This window comes from Passer domesticus, chromosome 25 (assembly GCF_036417665.1).
Source record: "Passer domesticus isolate bPasDom1 chromosome 25, bPasDom1.hap1, whole genome shotgun sequence".
Classification (NCBI taxonomy): domain Eukaryota; kingdom Metazoa; phylum Chordata; class Aves; order Passeriformes; family Passeridae; genus Passer; species Passer domesticus.
In genome coordinates, this window is record NC_087498.1 from 4,205,880 (window position 1) to 4,226,863 (window position 20,984).

Below are 20,984 nucleotides of genomic sequence, written 5' to 3' on the forward strand. Positions count from 1 at the left end.
CAGGGAGGGGACAGCACCCAGCCTGAGTGTCCCTGTCCCCAAGAATCCCCCAGGCTGAGTGTCCCTGTCCCCAGGAGCCCCCCAAGGCTGTGTGCCCCTGTTCCCTGAGAAGCCCCCAGCTCGAGTGTCCCTGTCCCTGAGACCCCCCAAGGGACATCCCCAGGTTCTGCAGAGAGGGGACAGCGCCCAGGCTCTGTCCCTGTCCCCTGAGACCCCCAGGCTGAGTGTCTCTGTCCCTGAGACCACCAGGTTCTGTGTCCCTGTCCCTGAGACCCCCAAGGCTCTGTCCCCATCCCTGAGACCCCCAGGGGACCCCCCCAGGCCGAGTGTCCCTGTCCCCTGAGACCCCCAGGCTCTGTGTCCCTGTCCCTGAGACCCCCAAGGCTCTGTCCCTGTCCCTGGGAACCCCCGAGGCTCTGTCCCTGTCCCCAAGAATTCCCCAGGCTCTCCAGAGAGGGGACAGCACCCAGGCTCTGTGTCCCTGTCCCCTGACACCCCCCGGGGACCCCCCCAGGCCGTGTGTCCCTGTCCCTGAGACCCCCAGGCTCTACAGAGAGGGGACAGCACCCAGGCCATGTGTCCCTGTCCCCAAGAATCCTCCAGGCTCTGTGACCCTGTCCCTGACACCCCGCGGGGACCCCCCCAGCCGAGTGTCCCTGTCCCCGAGACCCCAAGGCTCTGTGTCCCTGTCCCTGACACCCCCGGGGACCCCCCCAGGCCGTGTGTCCCTGTCCCCTGAGACCCCCAAGGCTCTGTGTCCCCATCCCTGAGACCCCCAGGGGACCCCCCCAGCCGAGTGTCCCTGTCCCTGAGACCCCCAGGCCATGTGTCCCGGTCCCTGACACCCCCCGGGGACCCCCCCAGCCGAGTGTCCCTGTCCCCGAGACCCCCCAGGCTCTGTGTCCCCGTCCCTGAGACCCCCAAGGCTCTGTCCCTGTCCCTGACACCCCGCAGGGACCCCCCCAGCCGAGTGTCCCCATCCCTGAGACCCCCAAGGCTCTGTGTCCCTGTCCCTGACACCCCCGGGGACCCCCCCAGCCGAGTGTCCCTGTCCCCGTGCCAGCGGCGGTGGCAGCCCGGAGGAAGTGGCAGCGCCAGCTCTGCTGGCAGCGCTGGGACGGCAGAGGGACATTGCCAGGGCCGTGCTGGAGTCTCCAGGAAACCTTTGCAGGCTCCCGGCCCAGCTCAGGAGACCCAGATCTGCTTCCCCTGCGGCTGTGCCAGCACCGGGGGGGTTTTGGGGGGTCCAGGCGGGATTTGCTCCCAGCTCTGCTGGATGGAGCCGCGGTTTTGTTGGAATTGGGGCCCTGCGCGTCCTGCCCGGGCTGGGGCAGCTCGGAGCCCCCCGGGACCCCAGACCCGAGCGGGGACAGCAAAATGCTGCTCGCCCTCCTGACCTGGGGCTGCTCCAGCGTTCCCCAGGGACTTCCCAGCCAAAATTCCAAATTCTACCAGGTGTTCATGTCCCCAAAGCCCCAAAATTCACGGGATGTTCATCTCCAGAACCCCAAACTTCACTGGATGTTCATCTCCCAAAACTTCACTGGGTGTTCATCTCCCAAAACTTCACTGGGTGTTCATCTCCCAAAACTTCACAGGATGTTCATCTCCCCAAACCCCAAAATTCACGGGATGTTCATCCCCAGAACCCCAAACTTCACTGGGTGTTTGCTTCCCAAAACCCCAGATTTCACTGGATATTCATCTCCCAAAACCCCCAATTTCACTGGGTGTTCATCTCCAGAACCCCAAATTTCACTGGGTGTTCATCTCCCAAAACTTCACTGGATGTTCATCTCCCCAAAACCCCAAATTTCACAAGGTGTTCATCTCCCAAAACCCCAAAACTTCACAGGATATTCATCTCCAAAACCCCAAAACTTCACAGGGTGTTCATCTCCAAAACCCCAAAACTTCACTGGATTATTCTCCCAGAATAAAAAAATCATTTTTCCAGAATAAAGAATTGTTATCCCAGGAAATCCTTCAGGACTCCCTCCATCCCTGAACAGGGAATGATTCTCCTGGGAGTCCAGCTTAAACCTGGCTTAAACCCCCTCACCCTGCTCTGAGCTCAGCTTATAAATGAAATTATTCTGCCAGGAAATCTTCAGGAGCCCTCTGAGCCCTGCCCATAAAAAATAACCTGCAACCCCAAATTCATCTTTTTATAATTTAAAAAATTATGTAAATATATGAAATATTTCAAATATTCAAAAAACCCAAAGCCATGGAATCTCCCTCGGCAGCGAGATTAGGGCAGGAAGGATGGACAGGGCAGGGGCGTGAAAAAAAAAGCTGAATTTTAGATGTAAAACATCAGGGCAGTGGGGGTTTTTTTTTCACTTTTTGCATAATTGGTGACCACAGACAATCCCCTGAAATGATCTAAATTTATCCCATCCGGGGGCTTTCCAAGCCTAGTTTGTTTTCTGAAATTCTGGTTTCAGCTTTGCTTTTGCTTTTCTTTTTTATTTTTTTCTTTATTTTTCTTTTTTTTTCCCTTTTTTCTTTTTTTCTTCTTTTTTTTTTTTATAATTTTTTCTTTTTTTTTTCCTTTTTTTTTTTTTAATTTTTTTCTTTCTTTCTTTCTATCCTGGCGTCTTCCCCAGCTGAATTCTGGTTCTGAAATGCAGATTTGGGAGCAAAAATGAGAGTTCACCTGGGGCTGCCTCGCCCTGGTTCCGAGGCTGAGTCACTGAAAATGAGATTTCACTGGAGATTTCCTGGGGAAAAGGGAACTGAGGCTCCAAACTGCTGCCAGGAGGACAAAGGAAGGCAAAAATGCCCCCAAAAATCAGGGGAAATGGCACGTGGAACCAGCAGGGATTTCCTTGTGGGATCGGGAATTTCCTATGGGATCAGCAGGAATTTCTTCATAGAATCAGGAATTTCCTATGGGATCAGGAGGATTTTCCTCATGGGATCAGAAGGAATTTCTTCATGGAATCAGGAATTTTCCTAAGGGATCAGGAGGATTTTCCTACAGGATCAGGAGAATTTTCTCATGGGGTCAGGAGAAATTTCCTCATGGAATCAGGAATTTCTTCATGGAATCAGGAAGAATTTTCCTACAGGATCAGGAGGATTTTCCTTATGGAATCAGCAGGAATTTCCTCATGGAATCAGAAATTTCCTTAAAGGATCAGGAGGAATTTTCTTATGGGATCAGGAGGATTTTTCTATGGAATCAGGAATTTCCTTATGGGATCAGGAATTTCCTATGGAATCAGCAGGAATTTCTTCATAGAATCAGGAGGAATTTTCCTATGGGATCAGCAGGAATTTCCTTATGGGATCAGGAGGAATTTCCTACAGGATCAGGAGGATTTTCCTATGGAATCAGCAGGAATTTCTTCATAGAATCAGGAGGAATTTTCCTACAGGATCAGCTGGGTTTTCCTCATGGAATCAGCAGGAATTTCCTCATGGGATCAGGAGGAATTTGGAGTCCCCATTCCCAGAGCTGACTAAGGAATTCCTGAGTGCTCCAGCCTGGGGACAATCCCCGGCTGGGCTGGGCGATCCTGGAGGGATTTTCCAGCCCCAGCAATTCCAGCACCACGGAGAAATAACCCCAGGCACCACCAGCCCCACATCCACCCCTTGGCAAACTCCCACTTCCCCCTCATCACCAACACCCCAAAACAAAAATCCCAATTTTATGGTTCAGCCAAGACCAGCCTCACCCTGCCCAGCTCCTGGAAGTCACCAGGGTTGGTTTTTTTTTGTCATTTTTACTCCCAAAGAATTTCCCTTTTTAACACTGCCCTCCTATCTACGTCCAGCAGTGACCAGAATTTGGTTTTCCTGGAATTTGCCCCCATTTCCCTCCCCACCCCACAGTTTAGGCTTTTCAGGATCCCGCACTGTGAATTTTTTTTGCATTTCCAGCCTGCACGGGCTCCACTTCTGCCCCGTCATCCTCTGCTTGTGCAACCTCCCCTTCCCTTCCCCCTTTTTGGGGCCACAAACCCCGGGAACAGCAGCAAACCCTGCAAGGCTGGGAGAAAAAAAATAAAATAAACCACCCTGAAACTCTCAATTTCCAAAGAAACAGCCCCAAAAGCAGAAGGCCCAAAAGGCACCGCCTTTGCTGGAGTCAAAAGTTGCTGTTTTTGTAAAAAATGTGGGATTTGGGGCCTTCTCCTCCCCTGCACCCCGGGGTGAAAGCAGCTCCTGAGCCTGATCTGGATTTTATTTTATATATATTTTATATATAAAATGTAGAAATTTTATATAGAGATATAATTTATATTTGTTTATAATTTGTTTATATTTATATTTGTATTTGTATTTATACTTATGTATTATGTGTATATGTATTCATATATTTTTATATTTATATGTATTCATATATACTTTATATTTATATATTTCATATATGTAATTTTATATAGAATGTAGTTTTATATAGAATATAAATTATATATATAAAGATAGATATAATATATATTAAATATGTATATAAAATATATAATATAAATTATATATATCTAGTATAAGTGTATATATATAGTATAAGTGTATATAATATATATACTTTATATATATATACTCTATATATATATAAGTATATAGAAAATATAAACTATATATAAAAATTATATATATAAATATATATATAATAATATATATAATACAGATTATATATATAATATATATAGTATAAGTATATATAATATACATACTTTATATATATATACTTTATATATATAAGTATATATGAAATATAAATTATATATATAAAAATTTTATATATATTATATATAGTATAAGTATATATAATATATATCCTTTATATATATATACTTAATATATATATAAGTATATCTAAAATATAAATTATATATATAAAATATAAATTATATATATAAAATAAATTTTATATAATATAAATTTTATAATATATATAGTACAAGTAAGTATAATATATATACTTAATATACATATAAGTATACATAAAATATAAATTCTATATATGAAATATAAATTATATATATATAAAATAATAATTTTATATGCTGATTTCTGACGGTTTCAAACCGCAGCTTCTTTAGGCAGGGACAAAATGCAGTGAACGATCCCCAGCTCCCGAGCCCAGCAGGAACTCCAGGGGATCGGGGCCGGCTCGGGCTGGGGAAGCCGCGCCACAAAACCACAAAACCCCGCAATTCCTGCGGGGCCGGGGCCGTTCGAGGGCTCCCGAGCGCTGGGAATTGTTATCTCCGGAATCATCTCCGGAATCATCTCCGGAATTATCTGCGGAATTATCCGCGCCCGGGAGCCGGCAGTGAGAACGTGCGCGCCGCTGATTACTGCACTGCCGGGGGAGAAGGGAGCTCGGAAAGGGGAAAAAAGGGGAAAAAGGGGGAAAAAAGGGGGGGGGAAGAAAAAACAAGGGGGAAAAGAAGGGGGAAAAAAGAAAAAAAAAAGGGAAAAAAAGGGGAAAAAAACAAGGGGAAAAAGAAGGGGGAAAAAAGAAAAAAAAAAGGAAAAAAGGAGTAAAAAGAAAGGGGGGAAGGAAAAACAGGGGAAAAAAGGGGGAAAGGGGGGAAAAAAGGAAAAGAGGGGAAAAAAGTTTAAAAAAAGGAATAAAAAAAGAAAAAATAAAAAGGAAAAAAAAAGAGGAAAAAGGAAAAAAGGGAAAAAAGAAAAAAAAAAAGGAAAAAAATTAATAAAAAGGGGAAAAAGGGGGAAAACGGAATAAAAAAGAGGGGGAAAAGGGAGAAAAAGGGAAAAAATTTTAAAAAATTACAGGACTCGATACTGACAAAAAATTCAAGTGTCAGGGACTGACAGACGCCTGGGAGCGGGGAGAAGGAGGGGATGTCCCGGTGTCCCCTGTCCCGGTGTCCCTGTCCCCTGTCCGTCTCCCCCCCCAACATGGCAGCAGCGCCCGCCGCGCCCCACGTGCGCCCGTCCCGCCGGCGCGCCCCTGGCCCCGCCCCTCCGCGCCGCTCAGCCCTCCCATTGGTCACTGCCGCCTCTAACCACGCCCACCAACTCGGCGGTGCTCTCGGTGATTGGCTGCGGCGCGGCGCGGGCACGCCCCCCCCCCCGGCGCGCGGCGGCGCTGGGGGCCGGGGCCGGGGCGGGAGCGCCGCCAGTTCCCGGCGGCCCGCGGCCGAGCCGGAGGTGGCTGCGGCGCCTCGCTCCGCCCGCGCCCCTCAGCGCCCCTTGAGCGCCGCTCATCGCCCCCTCAGCGCCCCTCATCGCCCCCTCAGCGCCCCTCAGAGCCCCCTCAGAGCTCCTCAGAGCCCCCTCAGAGCCCCTCAGCGCCCCCTCAGAGCTTCTCATCGCCCCCTCAGCGCTCCCGAGTCTCCCCTCAGCGCCCCCTCAGCCCCTGCCCGCCCCCCATGGAGCTGCTGTGCGTGGAATCCGCGGCCCGCGCCCCCCGCGCCGGGCGGGACCCGCATCTGCTGGGGGACCGGCGGGTGCTGCAGAACCTGCTGAGCCTGGAGGAGCGCTACAGCCCCCGCGTGTCCTACTTCCAGTGCGTGCAGCGCGACGTGCAGCCCTACATGCGGAGGATGTTGGCCTTCTGGATGCTGGAGGTAGCGCAGTGCTGCGGCTTTGCCCCCGAACCCCGCCGGGGCTGCGGGCACGGCCGGGGCCGGGGGTGATGCCCGCGGGGATGGAGGGGGAAACTCGCTCTCAGTTGGGATCTCCCTGAATCTAAACCCAAAATTAGTGGAGAGATCCGCAAAAGCTCCCGGGGCTGGGGCTGCGAGCGGCGCTGGTTCAAGGGGGAATAATAACGCTGCTGTCGACTTCCCGAAATTAAAAATAAATCTGCAGGGTGGAGTGGGGGCAGGGGGGATCTCCTGGTGGGAAGAGTCTCAATAAATGACAGTTCCGCAGGGCTGGCTCCTGCGGGCAGCGCTTCCAAAGAAATCAAGAATATTCCAATTTCCAAGGGTTTTTTTCCCCCTGGATTAACGCTTTGGGAGCGGCTCTGTGCAGCCCCGGAGGCAGCGGGGTGACAGTGGCGCTTGTCACGACCTGCGTGTCATTGTCCCCGCGGCCGGGCCAGGGCGGCGTTCGCTGCAGAAGGAGCAGAAACCGCAAGGTTTCTCCGGCTGTGTCGAAAGGAGGAAGTGCAGCGTGACAAGTGTTGCGGTGCTGCTGGCAGATAAGAGCAGGGGGCTGAAGTTTGGAGCTGCTGGGCTCTGCTGGTGGCCCAGGGAGGGGACTTTGGGGACTCTGGGGACCTGGCATCGATTTTTGGGCGCTGCCATTGATTCTCCTCGCGTCCCTGGGGTGTTCCAGGTGGAGTTGGCAGCCCTGGGTCCTTCTCCACCCTCCAGCTGGAGCTCCGGAGCTCCCCAGGGCAGGGGTGGCAGCTGGCAGGAGCCACCCCCAGCAGGGCACAGCCCAAACGGGGCCAAAAGGGGCAAACCCACATTTATCAAACCCACATTTATCCTCTCTTTGGAGCTGCAGCCAGCTCCTGCTGCTCCCCGCGGGAAGGTGAAGCCCCACAGTGACACCACGGGGGCGATGCCTGCAGCTCCGGGTGACAAGTGTGAAGCAGCAGCAGCAGCTCTGACGCTGTGCCGAGCTCCCTCCCCTCACCAGAAGTTGCTCTGCCGTGCCCCAGGTGTGCGAGGAGCAGAAGTGTGAGGAGGAGGTGTTCCCGCTGGCCATGAACTACGTGGATCGCTACCTGGCCTCGGTGGCCGTGCAGAAGAACCACCTGCAGCTGCTGGGGGCTGTGTGCATGCTGCTGGCCTCCAAGCTGAGGGAAACCATGCCCCTGACCGTGGAGAAGCTCTGCATCTACACCGACAACTCCATCACCCCCCAGGAGCTGCTGGTAACCCTGAGCCCCCTCCCAGTGCCCCCTCCCTGTGTCCCCTGCCTGGCATCCCCTGATCCCATCCCTCTGCATTCCCCTCTCCCTGTGCTGGGCAGCAGAATTGTCCCCTCCTGGCTGTGCAGGAAGTTTCCTCTGTCACCACTGAGCTGTCACTCTGGGCTGTCACTCCAAGAAACCTTGAGCTTGGTCTTGGACCTTGAACCTTGATCTCCAAGGTTCCAAGCTCAGGGTCAGGCAGCTCTGGTGCCCTCCCTGTGCCCAGCTCATCCCTGGCATCTCCTGACCCCATCCCTCTGCATTCCCCTCTCCCTGGTGAAGGATTTTCCACCCTCTCCATGCAGCAGAATTGTCCCCTCCTGGCTGTGCAGGAAGTTTCCTGTGTGAGCTCTGGGCTGTCACTCTGAGTTGTCACTCTGGGCTGTCACTCCAGTGACAACTCCAAGACTCAGAGCTCTGGTGCCCTCTCAGTGCCCAGCTCCTGCCTGGCATCCCCTGATCCCATCCCTCTGCATTCTCCTCTCCCTAGTGAAGGATTTTCCACCCTCCCCATGCAGCAGAATTGCCCCTTCCTGGCTGTGGATGAAGTTTCCTGTCCCAGCTCTGGGCTGTCACTCTGGGCTGTCACTCCAGTGACATCTCCATGGTTCCAAGCTCAGGGTCAAGCAGCTCTGGTGCCCTCCCAGTGCCCAGCTCCTCTCTGGCATCCCCTGTCCCCATCCCTCTGAATTCTCCTCTCCCTGGTGAAGGATTTTCCATCCTCCCTGTGCTGGGCAGCAGAATTGTCCCCTCCTGGCTGTACAGGAAGTTTCCTGTGTCACCACTGAGCTGTCACTCTGGGCTGTCACTCCAAGAAACCTTGAGCTTGGTCTTGGACCTTGAACCTTGATCTCCAAGGTTCCAAGCTCAGGGTCAGGCAGCTCTGGTGCCCTCCCTGTGCCCAGCTCATCCCTGGCATCTCCTGACCCCATCCCTCTGCATTCCCCTCTCCCTGGTGAAGGATTTTCCACCCTCTCCATGCAGCAGAATTGTCCCCTCCTGGCTGTGCAGGAAGTTTCCTGTCCCAGCTCTGAGCTGTCACTCTGGGCTGTCACTCCAGTGACAACTCCAAGACTCACAGCTCTGGTGCCCTCCCAGTGCCCAGCTTATTCCTGGCATCCCCTGACCCCATCCCTCTGCATTCCCCTCTCCCTGGTGAAGGATTTTCCACCCTCCCCGTGCTGGGCAGCAGAATTGCCCCTTCCTGGCTGTGGATGAAGTTTCCTGTCCCAGCTCTGGGCTGTCACTCCAGTGACATCTCCAAGCTCAGGGGCACGCAGCTCTGCCTCTACCACAGCTGCAGGAATTTTGGGAATGTGGGAGATTCACTTCCACAGCAGCAGGAAAAATCAGATTTGAGGCGCAGAGTGGAGCAGCAAAATGGGTGTGGGGGGTTTGTGAGCTGGGGGGCTCAGGGGGTGCCCCAGGCTGGTGGGGACGAGTGGAATTCCTGAATTTCTCATCCTCCATCCAGAAAGTTCCATTCTGAGGCTCTGAAAGGCCAAATGTTTCTGCTGGTGTCTGATAAAAACTCTTGAGATCCAAACCTGTGAGCTCAGCCTCAGCCACGAGGGAGGAAATGGGAGAAAAACCCTTTTTTGGGGGTCACAGGAGGTAGCAGTGAGAAAAACCCTTTTTTTTGGGACCTCAGGAGGGAGCAGTGAGAAAAACCCTTTTTTTGGGGTCTCAGGAGGTGTAGGAAATGGAGAAAATCCTTTTTTGGGGGGCCCAGGAGGGAGCAGTGAGAAAACCCTTTTTTTGGGGTCTCAGGAGTGAGGGAATGGGAGAAAAACCCTTTTTTTGGGGGGTCTCAGGAGGTAGGAAATGGGAAAAAACCCCTTTTTTTGGGTCTCAGGAGTGAGGAAATGGGAGAAAATCCCTTTTTTTGGGGCCCCAGGAGGGAGCAGTGGCCTCCCCTCGGTGACAGAGCATCCCTGGGGACCCCGAGGCCTTCTCAGGGTTGCTCATCTCCCCTGCAGCAGCTCTGGGGATTTTGGGGGGCTGACCCGAGCCCCAGGTGGGCAGAGCCCCCAGCACTGTCAGGTGTGACCCCGGGAACTGCAGAGCTCTGAGCTGAGCCTGGTTTTTCCCAGGGCTGGGGAAAATCCCCTCCCCTCCAGACCCTGAAGTCATTAGTGGGTGGTGATTGCCTTAATTAGGAGCTGATGAGGGATGGGGGTGCTGAGTCCTGTCCCTGAGGGACACCACAGGCACTCCTGGTGACCCCTGCAGCACCCAGCTGGGTTGAAATCTGATTTTTTGGGGAGGATTTGCTGTTCCCAGCTCAGCCTGGAGCAGGCAGAGCATCCCTGGAGCTTCCCCCTCATCCCCAGGTTCATTCCTGCTGATTTTCCCTGCTCCTCCCTCCTGGAATTCTCCTTCCATCCAGGAAGGAATTATAAAATAAATGGGTTTATTTTTTCCCTTCCCAGCATCCCTGGGTTGCTCTTGGATGCTTCATGATGTCCATATGGATGAAAATTATTTTATTTTGGGGGTAAAAGTCCTTTTTTTTTGGCTTTTCCAGGCGAACTGGATCATTTTCTGCTCTCCTGGTGGGAATGTGAGCGCTCAGCAGAGCTGGGTTTATTCCTGTTTGTTATCCAGGGGCTGTGCAGGGGCAGCAGCAACCTGAGGGAGGGAAACTGAGGCACTGGGAGATCCCAGGGCGAGGAGAGCCCATGGAGAGCTCTCCTCCCTGGGTTTCCAGGCATTTCAACCCTTTTTGAGGCACATCCTGCTCCAGTAAAGGGAAAATATCCAGGGATCTGAAGGATTTGTGCTGACTGAGGGACCTGAGGGAGTTAAATCTGAATTTCCACACCCATGGAGAGTCCTCTTCCCTGGATTCCCATGGATTTCAACCCTTTTTGGAGCACATCCTGGTCCCATAAAGAGAGAATACCCAGAGATCTGAAGGATTCACCCTGGCTGAGGCAGTTAAATCTGAATTTCCACACCCCAGAGCTGCTCCTTCCCCCTCTGTGCTCATCCCCTGCTCCAGTGAAGAGGAAATGGAGGGAAAATATCCAGGGATCTGAAGGATTTGTGCTGACTGAGGGACCTGAGGGAGTTAAATCTTAATTTCCACACCCATGGAGAATCCTCTTCCCTGGATTCCCATGGATTTTAACCCTTTTTGGGGCACATCCTGCTCCCATAAAAAGGGACCACCCAGAAATCTGAAGGATTCACCCTCACTGAGGGAGTTAAATCTGAATTTCCACACCCATGGAGAGTCCTCCCTGGATTCCCATGGATTTCAACCCTTTTTGGAGCTCATCCTGGTCCCATAAAGAGAGAATACCCAGAGATCTGAAGGATTCACCCTGGTTTATGGAGTTAAATCTGAATTTCCACACCCATGGAGAGTCCTCTTCCCTGGATTCCCATGGATTTTAACCCTTTTTGGAGCACGTCCTGCTCCAATAACAAGAAAATACCCAGAGATCTGAAGGATTCACCCTGGTTTATGGAGTTAAATCTGAATTTCCACTCCCCGAGCTGCTCCTTCCCCCCTGTGCCATCCCCTGCCCTTTCCCACCCCTGGGAGCAGAGCAGGCCCGGGAGCTTCCTCAGCAGCCTGGGGACAAAGGGACATCCTGGTGGCCCGGGGCCATCCCAGCAGGAAGCTGGCTCGCATTCCCAGGGCTCTGCTTCCTCCTCCTCCTCCTCCTCCTCCTGGGCCGGGTGCTTGGCAGCAGCTCAGCCCTTCAGAAAGGACACAGAACCTCCCTGCAGTTATTCTGGGGGAGAAGGAAATGATGCAAGGAGGGATTTGTCCACTTGGAGGAAGTTGGATTTCCGTCCAGGCCCTTCTCTAACCCATCTTGTTGTTTTTTTTTTTTTAATTTAATTATTTAATTTTTTTAAATTCTTTATTTTTCTTCTTTTTTAAAATTTTATTTTATTTTATTTATTTTTTAATTAATTATTTATTTTTAATTTAATTTTTTATTTTTCTTTATTTTTTAAAATTTTCTTTATTTTCTTTATTTTTAAAATTTAATTCTTTATTTTTCTTTCTTTTTAAATTTTATTTTATTTTCTTTAAATTTTAAATTTAATTCTTTATTTTTTAATTCAATTCTTTATTTTTCTTTCTTTTTAAAATTTTATTTTATTTTCTGTAAATTTTAAATTTAATTCTTTATTTTTTAATTCAATTCTTTATTTTTCTTTCTTTTTTAAATTTTATTTTATTTTCTTTAAATTTTAAATTTAATTCTTTATTTTTTAATTCAATTTTTTTTCTTTCTTTTTTAAATTTTATTTTATTTTCTTTATTTTTTAAATTTAATTCTTTATTTTTTAATTCTTTATTTTTCTTTCTTTTTAAAAATTTCATTTTATTTTATTTTTTAAATTTAATTTTCTTTTTTTTATTTTCTTTATGTTTTAATTTAATTTGGGAGCCAGGAATGCTTCCTGGGGAAGGTGTCACCTGGGGGGTGAGAGCTTGTGCCCCGGCTGGGTTGGGGCAGGTTGAGCAATTCTCCTTTGAGCAACTCAGGGCGGGTTTGTTGTGCAAGGGGAGGGAGGGAGGGGCAGAAACAGAAAAAAAAGGGGGAAATGGAGCTGTGGGCAATGGGGTCCCTTGCTCAGATGGCCCTGCTGGAGCCGCTCGGGGGAACTGGGGGGGCTGAACCTGGCCTGGGCCCAGCTGCAGCCCGGGGGTCCCTCCCAGCAGGGCCATTGTCACCCCCTGTCCTGCCATTGTCACTGTTCTGCCACTGCCGCTGTCCCCTGCCCTGCTACTGCCACTGTCCTGCCACTGTCACCTGTTCTGTCACTGCCCCCTCTCCTGCCACTGTCACCTGTCCTGTCACTGCCACTGTCACTGTCCTGCCACTGTCCCCTGCCCCCTGTCCTGCCACTGCCACTGTCCCATCCTGTCCTGACACTGTCACTGCCCCCTGTTCTGCCACTGCCCCCTGTTCTGTCACTGCCCCCTCTCCTGCCACTGTCACCTGTCCTGCCACTGCCACTGTCCCATCCTGTCCTGACACTGTCACTGCCCCCTGTTCTGCCACTGCCCCCTGTTCTGCCACTGTCACCTGTCCTGTCACTGTAACCTGTCACTGCCCCTGCCCTGTCCTGCCACTGTCCTGTCACTGTCCTGCCCTCTGTCCTGTCCTGTCCTGTCCTGCCCCTGCCCCTGTCCTGTCCCCTGTCCTGCCACTGCCCCCTGTCCTGCCATTGTCACTGTCCTGTCCCTGCCACTGTCCCCTGCTCCAGAGGACACCCTCAGCCTTCCTGAGCCCCCAGCCCAGCCCAGAGTGAGGGGAGAAGGGGCTGGGAGATCCTGGCTGGGACACGGGGACTGGGGGCTGCAGGGAGGGCACAGCCCTGTGCCACCCCCGGGGGTGACAGCGGTGACAGCCAGCGAGGCCTCCTCGTGTGTGGCCCCCACCTGGGCTCAGCTGCTGCTCCAGCCTTGCCAGAGCTGGGATCTCAGGGCAGGGATCCCAAATTTCCAGCTGGGGCTCTCCTTGTGTTCACCCTGGCACCCCCTGAGCTGGGAGCTGCTGGGGGATGGCTCTGCCAAGGGCTGTCCCTGTCCCTGTCCCTGGCAGGGCCAGGAGGGGCTCAGGAGGGTGAGGAGCAGCTGAGGGGGCTCCCAACCTTCCACCATCTGCTGCAGCCTGGAGAGCCCGGGAATCCCTGCTGGACTTTGGGGGAACAGCCCAGGAATCCCTCAGGAATCCCTGCTGGGCCCTGAGGCAGCAGCCCAGGAATCCCTCAGGAATCCCTGCTGGGCTCGGGGGGGAGCAGCCCGGGAATCCCTCAGGAATCCCTGCTGGGCTTTGGGGGAGCAGCCCGGGAATCCCTCAGGAATCCCTGCTGGGCTTTGGGGGAGCAGCCCAGGAATCCCTCAGGAATCCCTGCTGGGCTCGGGGGGAGCAGCCCAGGAATCCCTCAGGAATCCCTGCTGGGCTCGGGGGGAGCAGCCCGGGAATCCCTCAGGAATCCCTGCTGGGCTTTGGGGGAGCAGCCCAGGAATCCCTCAGGAATCCCTGCTGGACTTTGGGAGAGCAGCCCAGGAATCCCTCTGGAATCCCTCTGGGCTCCGGGGGAGCAGCCCAGGAATCCCTCAGGAATCCCTGCTGGGCTCGGGGGGAGCAGCCCAGGCTGGGATGGAGGTGCTGGGGACCCCCAGAGGGTGTTGGGGTGGCTGATCCGTGCTGGGGATGCTCCCAGCACACCTTTCTTGGTGGAGCAAAGGGGGATTTTCTGCTAAAAACAATGCTGAGATTCCCTGCTGCCCTGGGGATCGTGGGGCAGCCACAGCCCCCACAGCAGCTCTGTCACCTGGGCTGGATTGTCCTGGAGCCTGGACATCCCCTGGGAGTGGGGAAGGGATTGGGAATGGTGTCCTTGCTGGCCTTGTCCCTCTGTCCCTGCTCTGCCTTTCCCTCTGTCCCTGCTCTGCTTTCCCCCCCGGGCTCTCCCATCACTTTGCAAAGCCAGGAATGTCCAGGGCTGATCCCTGGAAAGCAGAATTCACATTTTTTCTTCCTGCTCCCAGCTCTGAGCAGCCCAGGGCTGGAATTGTGCCACGGGGACAGCCTGGGGACAACCCCTGTGCCCTTCCCCGTCGTGCCCCGGCCCTGGGGCTCCTGAGCCCCCCCATAACGTCCTGCCCTGGCTGTCCCCGCAGCACTGGGAGCTGCTGGTGCTGGAGAAGCTCAAGTGGGACCTGGTGTCGGTGATCGCCAACGATTTCCTGCCGCACATCCTGCACCGGCTGCCGCTGCCCCGGGACAGGGCGGAGCTGGTGAAGAAGCACGCGCAGACCTTCATCGCCCTCTGTGCCACAGGTGGGTGCAGGGCAGGGCTGCTGGCACCGTGCCGCGGGCTGCTGGCACCGTGCCGTGGGCTGCTGGCACCGTGCCGTGGGCTGCCCTCCTTTTCGGGAGCTGCTTTGCAAGGTTCAAGGTGGGATGGTGCCCAGGGGGCTCTCGGGTGCCCGGGAGCAGGGCAGTGTGCCAGCCTCTCGCTGTGCCCGTGCCAGGGTGAATCCTGGGTTCTGGGGGTCCTGTTCACTTAGGATTCATTCATTTATTTGTTGATTTAGTCCTGATTGTTAGTATTGCTATTATTAGCATTACTATTATTTATTAGTATTACTATTATTATTATTACCATTATTTATGAGTATTACTATTATTAGTATTATTATTATTTATTAGTATTACTATTATTAGTATTATCATTATTTATTAGTATTACTATTATTAGTATTATCATTATTTATGAGTATTACTATTAGTATTATTATTATTTATTAGTATTGATATTATTATTATTTATTAGTATTACTATTATTAATATTACTATTATTTATTAGCATTACTATTATTTATTAGCATTATTATTATTTATTAGCATTACTATTATTAGCATTACTATTACCCCAAACCCTAACCTTGACCCCAAACCTGACTGCAAACCCAAATCCGAAACCTGACCCCAAACCCCCACCCCAAACCCGACCCCAAACCTGATTCTGAACCTCAACCCCAAACCCAACTGTAAACTCCAACCCCAGCCCCAAACTCAACCTCAGACCTGACCCCAAACCCAACCCCAAACCTCAACCCCAAACCCCAACCCCAGACCCTGACCCCAGCCTCAAACCCAACCTCAGACCTGACCCCAAACCCTGATCCTGACCCCAAACCCTGACCCCAAATCCAACCGCAAACCCCAACCCCAAACCTCAACCTCCAACCCCAAACCCTGACCCCAACCCCAAACCTAGCCCCCAAACCCCAGCCCCAGATCCGACCCCGGAGGCCGACGCCAGCCCCGTGCCCTCTCCCCGCAGACTGCACGTTCGTGATGTACCCCCCGTCCATGATCGCCACCGGCAGCATCGGCGCCGCCGTGCACGGGCTGGGCCTGGCCGGGAGCGGCCTGGGCGGCGAGGCCGTCACCGAGCTGCTGGCAGCGACCACGGGCACCGAGGTGGTGAGTGGGCACGGGGCTGGCACGGCTGCTCCAGCCTGCTGTGCTGCTGGGGGACAGGGACAGCGGGGGACAGCGGGGACAGCCCCGCGGCAGGGGGGCTCTGCTGCTGGGGGTGCTCCAGATCCGGCTGGACGGGTCACCTGGGCCACCTGGGCCACCTGGGGCACCTGGGCCACCTGGGTCACCTGGGCCACCTGTGTCACCTGGGCCACCTGGGCCACCTGTGTCACCTGTGTCACCTGGGCCACCTGGGCCACCTGGGTCACCTGTGTCACCTGGGTCACCTGGGCCACCTGGGCCACCTGTGTCACCTGGGTCACCTGGGCCACCTGTGTCACCTGGGTCACCTGGGCCACCTGGGTCACCTGGGCCACCTGTGTCACCTGGGTCACCTGGGCCACCTGGGTCACCTGGGTCACCTGGGTCACCTGGGTCATCTGCTCCTGGTGCCGTGTGAGGGAGGGACTGGGATGGACTGGGCATGGGGATGGTGAGACTGGGATGGACTGGGCATGGTGAGGGACAGAGACTGGGATGGACTGGGCATGGTGAGGGACAGAGACTGGGATGGACTGTGGAGTGGTCATGGGGATGGAGAGAGACTGGGAGAAACTGGGATGGACTGGGCATGGTGAGGGAGGGACTGGGATGGACTGGGCATGGGGATGGAGAGACTGGGGTGCAGGGATGGTCAGCCTGGGATGGATTGGTCGTGGTGGTGGTCTGGCCGTGGTGATGGACATCCTGGGATGGTCTGGCTGTGGTGATGGTCAGCCTGGGGTGCAGGGATGGTCAGCCTGGGATGGTCTGGCCGTGGTGATGGACATCCTGGAATGGTCTGGCTGTGGTGATGGTCAGCCTGGGGTGCAGGGCTGGGCTCAGAGGGCCCTTCCAGCCCCAGCTGCTCTGGGATCCTGGAATTGTGCTGTTCAAACAGCGCTGCCCCAGTGTGAGGAGAACCAAGGGCTGTGGGGTGATCCCAAACCCAGCCTGGGCAGGGCAGGGTGGGCTCCGAGCCTTTGATGCCACACAAAGGGCAGGATCTGATCCCTGCCCGGGCAGGTGTTGGCAGTGTCGGGTTCTCGGGCTGGGCTGGGCACAGGGACACGCCAGGCTCGGCATCTGCTCCCCGCAGGGTCCGGTTGCAGGGGGGAAAGGGGGGGCTGGGACATGAAACCTGCCAGCTTTGGGGACATCAGGATGGGGGGGTTCTCCAGCCCCTCGCTGCCCCTGGAGCGGGGACAGGGATCCTGTGGGGCTCCAGGAGCTTTTCCTGTCCCCTTTGATCTGCTCCCTGCCAGGTCAGTTACAGTTCCCTGCCAGGACCTGGGGCGGGGGGGGGTGGAAGGCTCCTGCTCTGTTTGTGCAGATGGAATTTTTTTGTTCTCTGGGGCCTTTTTAGAGAGAATCAGTGCAGCCACCTGCTCCCAACCTGCTCTGGGGGGTCAGAGCTGTGCAGGGAACAGGTGGGAAGCAGGGAGGGCTCTGTGGAGGGAAATGGAGCCCTGCACCCCCCTGTCCCCTCCTGTCCCTCCCCAGCATCTGCTGTGCCCCCTGCCCAGGTGTGGGGTGCCTCACAAACAGCTCCAGCCCTGGCAGGACCGTGGCAGCTCCTCCTGGGGTGTGAACACAGAATTTTGGGTTCCTGGGAGAGCACCTGGGCTCAGCCTCCCCCACCTGTGTGCTGCTGCTTCTCCCTGAGCGTGGCCCCAGGCTGTGACTCAGTTTCCCCTCTGGAGGAGCCAACCCCTTCCTGCAGCTGGGAGTGCAGGGCTGGGCCAGCTCGGGGGCCAGCAGGAGCCTGGCTGGCTGTGACCAGACTGGCCTTGGCACTCAGAGTGCCAGTGGGGAGCTGGGAGGGCCACGGGGATGGAGAGACTGGGATGGACTGGGCATGGTGAGGGAGAGACTGGGATGGACTGGGCATGGTGAGGGACAGAGACTGGGATGGACTGGGCATGGTGAGGGAGAGACTGGGATGGACTGGGCATGGTGAGGGAGAGACTGGGTTGGACTGGGTGTGGGGATAGAGAGACTGGGATGGACTGGGCATGGTGAGGGAGAGACTGGGATGGACTGGGCATGGGGATAGAGAGACTGGGATGGACTGGGACATGGTGAGGGAGAGACTGGGATGGACTGGGTGTGGAGATAGAGAGACTGAGATGGACTGGGACATGGTGAGGGAGAGACTGGGATGGACTGGAGTGGTCATGGGGATGGAGAGAGACTGGGATGGACTGGGTGTGGAGATGGAGAGCCCAGGGATGGAGTGGCCAATGGGATGGACTGGTGGTGGAGATGGAGACCCAGGGATGGTGCTGGACAGCTAGAGATGGTGATGGGGAGCCCAGGGATGGACTGGCCATGTCCGAGGTGACCCCACAGCCAGGTGCCCCTGGGGATGCTCAGCCCCTGCCCAGGTGCCCCTGGGGATGCTCAGCCCCTGCCCAGGTGCCCCTGGGGATGCTCAGCCCCTGCCCAGGTGCCCCTGGGGATGCTCAGCCCCTGCCCAGGTGCCCCTGGGGATGCTCAGCCCCTGCCCAGGTGCCCCTGGCACTCAGGGCCAGGGCAGGAGGAGGCTGCACTGACGGGAAGCCGGGCAGGGGGAGCTGGGCAGGGGGAGCTGGGCGTTGCTATTTTCGCTCGCCACATCCTCTGTCAGTTTCTAAGAACTGCCGGCGGATTCCTGGTAAGAGATTTCGGGGTGTGACAGTGTCCCGTGAGGTGCAAACTGTCACCAGGCTGGGCTGTGGCCCCGGGGTGTCCGAGTGGGAGTTTCCTCCTGCTTACAGCTCGTGGGGGAAAAACCAGAGCAGGCTTTGCATTTCTGGCAAGGGCTGCTGCTCTTGGCACCTCCCTGTGCATGTCCCCCGGCTCTGGGTCCCCTGGGGGTGTCACAGAGGGGACGGGAGGGTGACAACCTTGTGAGGAGCTCGGGAGCCACAGCGTGGCTCTCCCAGCGTGGATGGGAGGTGGGGTGGGGTTGGGTTTGGGGTCAGGGAGGGTCCTGCTGCACCCAGCAGAATTGCTGTGCCCAGCTCTGCTGCACGGAGCTCTGGGAAAGCTGGGCTGGAGGGGGATCCCTGTTCCAAGGACAGCTGTATTTTTGGGATCTGGGAAGTTTGGCCTGCTCTTGTCACCCAGCTGAAGCCACACCCTGGGAGGCTCTGCTGGACACAACATTCCTGAGGACAGCCAGAGTGTGGGGCTCTGCCTGGGGAGGCACAGGCTGATGGAGGAATCTCCTCTTCCCTGCTGCTCCATGCTCAGCAGCTGCTCTGAGCCTTCCTAAAGGAGGAGGAGGAGCAGGATCTGATGGCTCCCGTGTTTCCCTGTCCCAGGACTGCCTGAAGGCCTGTCAGGAGCAGATCGAGGCGGCCCTAGCCGAGAGCCTGAAGCAGGCATCCCAATCCCAGCAGGAATTCAGCGCCAAGGCGGCGCCCTACGGGGGCAGCCAGCCCACCAGCACCCCCACGGACGTCACCGACATCAACCTGTGACCCACCGGAGCTCCAGCCCCTCCCTGGACCCCCCCGGCTCGCTGCACCCCCCCCTGCCCACCCAGCACCCCCGAGGGGCCCTGCCAGGCTGGGAGCGTGGAGCGGGATCCGCGCCCGGAGCTGCTGCAGGTGGCAGGGGGGGCGAGCCAGGAGGTGCCAGGGCACGGGCAGCAGGAGCCTGCGTGAAGTTGGGATTGTTTCTGTGTTGGTGTTTCCTGGCTCTCTGGGCTGTTCATGGCCACTTCCAGCCCTGTGAGGGACAAAAACCACGGAGAGCCAGCCCTGCAGGACACGGATCCTCGCCACCCCCAGCTCCTTCCTGCGGGGCTCGTGGAGCAGCTGCTTGGTGGCCCCTGGGTCCTGATTGCTTCGTGCCACATTCCCACAGCTCCGGGGGAAGCCTGCAGCTGCTTCTGCTTGGACAGGACCCGTGGGGCTCGTTTGTTTTTGCTGTTGGATGTGGGATCTCGGGGACACGGCGCTCCCCGTCCGTGCCTTGGGAGGAGTTCAGGGTCCCCTCGGCTGCTTAATTTATTGTTCACTGCTGGGAAAGGGGAGGGAGGAGAGCTGGCGTTCCTCGGGTGCAGCCTGGGTGCTGCTCTCCTCTCCTTCCCAACAAAGTGCCTTCCCCCTTCGCCCCTTCCCCGGCTCCCTGGGCAGTGGGGACTCCCCTCGGAGGCTGCTGGGCCCTTTGGTAGCTTAGGCATCAGACTAGGATTTGAGGAAAACCTTTGAATGTGCTGCTATAGTCTGGGATGCATCTCCACTCTTCCAAGGCAGGGATTTCGGCTCACGCTCAGGAGGGGGCTGCGTTCACCCACGTGGATCTGAGCTGCCTCCTCAGAGGGTGGAAAACTTTGCTGCGCACTCGAGTTGGAAAAGCAATTACTGCATTTTTGTATTGTTGTTGTTGATCCTGTTAGTTTTTTATAAAAATTGTTGTAAAACAGAAAAAAAAAAAAAAGGAAAAAAAAATAATGCTGCTTTTCTATGAGAAAACCAGATGGAATTAACCAGGAGAAGGCAGAGACTCCACAGGGAGGGGAGGCAGACGCTGCTGCTGCTGCCTGGGGCCCTCTGCACGTGTGGCTGTTGTCCTCCCGTGGGGGATGTGGAAGAGGAGAGGTAGAAATCTTCCTCTTGGATGCCACCAGCCCCACAAAAATCCGGCGGAAAAAGGTGGGGCTGCTGCTCCTCCCTGAGCCTGCCTGCTCCGGAAACCCGCGGAGCCGCTGCCTCCTGCGAGCAGGGGGCTGGGACAGAGCCTGCCTGTGCAAAAGGAAATGTGTTTGGTTTGTTTTTTACATATATATAAATATATCTATATAAAAGTGAATTTTTAATTTAAGAGTAAACTGGTTTGGTGTTCACTTGCACGAGAGAGCCAGAGAACCCTGTGATGTTGCAATAAAATATTTTAAACAAAAAATCCCCAGTGGCTCGAGGGTTTCCCTGTGCTGTTCTTGGATCCCTCCCTGGTTCTGGGGATCCCTTGGGAGCTCCAGCCCTGCTTTTCCCAGGATGGGGTGGGGAGAGGGCAGGCAGGACCCTGGGGGACACCCGGGGCAGCTCAGGGATGGTGATAGAGCCAAAACCCTTCCTGCAGGTGAGGTGGCCCTGGAGCAGGGGCAGCACCTTCTCCCCAGCAG

At 54.7% G+C, this 20,984-nt stretch overlaps 1 protein-coding gene across 2 annotated transcripts; it reads left to right on the plus strand.

Annotated features, from left to right (window-relative positions):
• Positions 1-6,195: 6,195 nt before the first annotated feature.
• Positions 6,196-20,683, plus strand: CCND3 (cyclin D3). Of its 2 annotated transcripts, XM_064398821.1 has the most exons (5): positions 6,206-6,557; positions 7,604-7,819; positions 14,520-14,679; positions 15,690-15,832; positions 19,177-19,478. In XM_064398821.1, the coding sequence occupies exons 1-5, from the start codon at positions 6,360-6,362 to the stop codon at positions 19,333-19,335; spliced, it is 876 nt and encodes a 291-aa protein (XP_064254891.1). In that variant the 5' UTR covers positions 6,206-6,359; the 3' UTR covers positions 19,336-19,478. The 2 variants fall into 2 exon arrangements, with proteins under 2 accessions (XP_064254890.1, XP_064254891.1); XM_064398820.1 differs by lacking the exon at positions 15,690-15,832 and having other exon boundaries at positions 6,196-6,557; positions 19,177-20,683.
• Positions 20,684-20,984: the final 301 nt, after the last annotated feature.